Genomic DNA, 2,830 nt, shown 5'->3' with positions numbered 1-2,830 from the left:
GGACAAACAAGACGTTTGGCCGGTCCTTCACTGCCCACCACGACGCGACGTGGTCAAAGTAGTCGCCGTTGTCGACGTTTCCCGCCTTGAGCATCTCGAAAAACGCGTCGAAGCTGACGTCGGCCATGTCGAGGTAGACGAAGTGGAAGCGGCGACTATGGTGGTAGAAGCTGGTGGCCACATCCAGCACGTTCCGCATCACGTAGATGACGCGCTTGCCCGCGTCCGCCATGTGGTCCGCGTAGTGCCAGTGCGACTTCAAGCACCGCCAACCGCCAACCGGCCCTTCCCAGCGCTTGAAGTCGTTGATCTCTTCGATGGAGTACCGGAGCGGCGGCAGCCCGAGGCTGACCTCTGGCCAGGGGCAGTACGTGAAGGGGTACTGGCCGCGCTCCAGCGGCGGGAAGCCGTTGATGTGGTTGACGATGGTCTGGGTCCAGGTGGTGCCGGTCTTGGGGTACGTGGCGACCCAGATGTCCTTGCTAGAGGGCTTGAACGTGCCGTTCTGCAGCTGGTCGATTCGATCGGACGTGATGAATGGCGTTGCCGGCACGCCCGAGACCTTGTTCAACTGCGGCCGGCCGGGCCACCGCTCTTGTTCGGGCCCGGGGTGCGTGGACCAGGCGAGGAGGCTCACCAGTGCAGGCGGCACCGCGATAGCGACTATCATCACTGGCAACGCGAATTTGGCTGCGAGGAGCATGTCGGGTGGTGGCAGTGGTGGTGGCCTGCTCAGGCAGCTATGGTCCGACACATCTAAAGTGGAAGGGTGGGGTAGGGGGGAAGTAGTCTTGAGGGAAACATTGGACCGTCAGGCCCCGGGGACTGGCCAGCCCGACTAACACAACCTTCAGGAACACCATTTTGCGGTCCTGAGCGGCCGTCTCGGAGCAGAAGCTTCCCTGCCTCCTTAGCCATGTTGCGGTGCCCTCGTGCCATCTGGTCCACGCACTGCTCGCAAGTAAAGCGTCTTCACAGGTCGGCAGATACGCCTCACCTTCGAAAGGGTGGCTGCCTACCCCAAAGCCCAGCCCGGGGCATCGATTTCTCTTGACGATTTCACTTTAAAACGCTGGTGCAGATGGGGTTTTCTCTATAGAAGTCGGAGCCTTGCGTCCAAGGAGAGGCAGCGTGCGGCTCCGTGGACTCGGCCATCTCCCGCGGGTGAGAGGGCGAGAGGAAGCACTCCCGCCCTCTGAGGCGGCCGTCCGAGTCGGGGAGGCAAACACACAACCATCCTCGCGGGTGTGGGCGGCCTTATCGGCCCGCTATGCTAACCCAAAGTCGGCCCTTCCTCGCGGTCGGCTGCGGAGGCCCCTTAGCCCTAGCCGGAGCTAAGGGAGCCGACTTTTTCGGCGCTAACCCTAGGAGAAACCGCTCCGGAATAGGGTTACCGGCACCATCGGGCGGCGCCATGCGGATGGAGGGAGTCGGGTCTGCCATCGGCGGGCCGTCAGGGCGCTGAGAAGTCAAGGACGACTTTTTAGCTCCACTTTCGGCGTGCCGGAGTATACAAACATATATGAGCCCCCCCCCCCCCCGCCCAGTGTTGTGCAAATAACGCACGGGCCCTCAGCGGAGCTGGGAAGAGGACCGCCGCAAGCGGCGTGGCGTGGAGCGGTTGTGCATCCCTCCGGGGGCCCCTCTGCGCCGGGGAGGCGTTGTTGGAGGCTAGGACGCAAGCGTCCGTCGCCCTTTTCAAACTCGGGGCCCACTCCGCTACGCTCCGACCCGAATTTGGAGGGCCTGAAAGTTTAAGGTGTTGCTGCGCAAAAGGGGTCGGACACAGGGCGCAGGTCATGCTAAGAGCTAGAAGAGGAGATAGAGAGAACAACCACCCTGTCCCGTTATTGCGTACACCAACACCACAAAACGCTCTCTCTCTCTCCTGTCCTCACTCAGGGGGGTCACAACTACCAAGTCCCTCGACTAGCTGCCACAGGGCGCAGCTGCCACAGGGCGCAGCTGGAGACGCTCTCCCTCAATCGGCATCCACCCCCACCCGCTCCAGCCCCACTTCTGCTGCCGAGAGAGCTGAATCGAAGCAAGCGAGCCGTTGCATCTTGGCCACGAGCACGGCGGAGTCGGCGTCGTAGCGCGCATCGTTCCCGCTCATCGCCCATTCCTCCCACGTGACGTGTGTCGGCCGCGATTCGATGTCGCCACCTTCATCGCCAACGAGGACTCCCTCGACTGCAGGGGGCTCCGGCGCGGGGAGGGACTCCGCCTGCTGCGCTGGCCGACCGCGCCCTCCTCCTCCATGGGCTCGATCCGAATCCGCAGCGTGTCGTCCCCAGCGACGGTGTTGCGCGGGAGGCGGCCGCGGGCACGCTGGGCTCGATCAGCGGCTTTCCCTCAGTTGCTCCGAAAGCACGGATTTGGCGGCCGTTCTTGGCTTCAATTTTACGAATGTCTTGGCACCAGCTGAAGGCTTGCGTCCCACATCGCCGGATTCGTGCACGGTATTCGGATTTTGCTATTTGTTCGTGTGGGGGTATATTGCAGATTTGTCAATGGTACCGCGTCTGCGACGCGGGCGCCTTGCGAGCAGAGCCCTTAGGACACCCTTTATATCTTGCGCGGTCAAAAGAAAACACGCCGCCCCCACGGGGAGATGTCAGCGTGCTGGCGGCTCTGTATCAGGTGCAAAGGAAAGAGTGGGCTGAACATAAGCACCAAGGCGGGCATCAAGGCCACAAGCCGACAAGGGCCGCCCGGGGCGTGCACGTGATCGTGTGCGAATGGTGCGAAACCGACGTTGGTGCCGACTGCCGAGCGAGCGTCAAATCTGCACTTGTGCGCTTTTCTTTACTATCTATCCCCGGCCAAC

At 62.3% G+C, this 2,830-nt stretch overlaps 1 protein-coding gene across 1 annotated transcript; it reads right to left on the bottom strand.

The window, feature by feature from the left end:
- Positions 1 to 4: 4 nt before the first annotated feature.
- EMIHUDRAFT_123422 (hypothetical protein) lies at positions 5 to 703 on the bottom strand (the record flags this gene model as incomplete). Its single annotated transcript, XM_005779695.1, has 1 exon — positions 5 to 703. A coding segment is annotated over one exon (699 nt), but the record flags the coding sequence as incomplete, so codon positions are not given.
- Between the last annotated feature and the right edge of the window lie 2,127 nt (positions 704 to 2,830).

This window comes from Emiliania huxleyi (genome assembly GCF_000372725.1).
Source record: "Emiliania huxleyi CCMP1516 unplaced genomic scaffold EMIHUscaffold_2287, whole genome shotgun sequence".
NCBI classification, from domain to species: Eukaryota; Haptophyta; order Isochrysidales; family Noelaerhabdaceae; genus Emiliania; species Emiliania huxleyi.
This window is presented reverse-complemented; position numbering and strand designations above follow the sequence as displayed.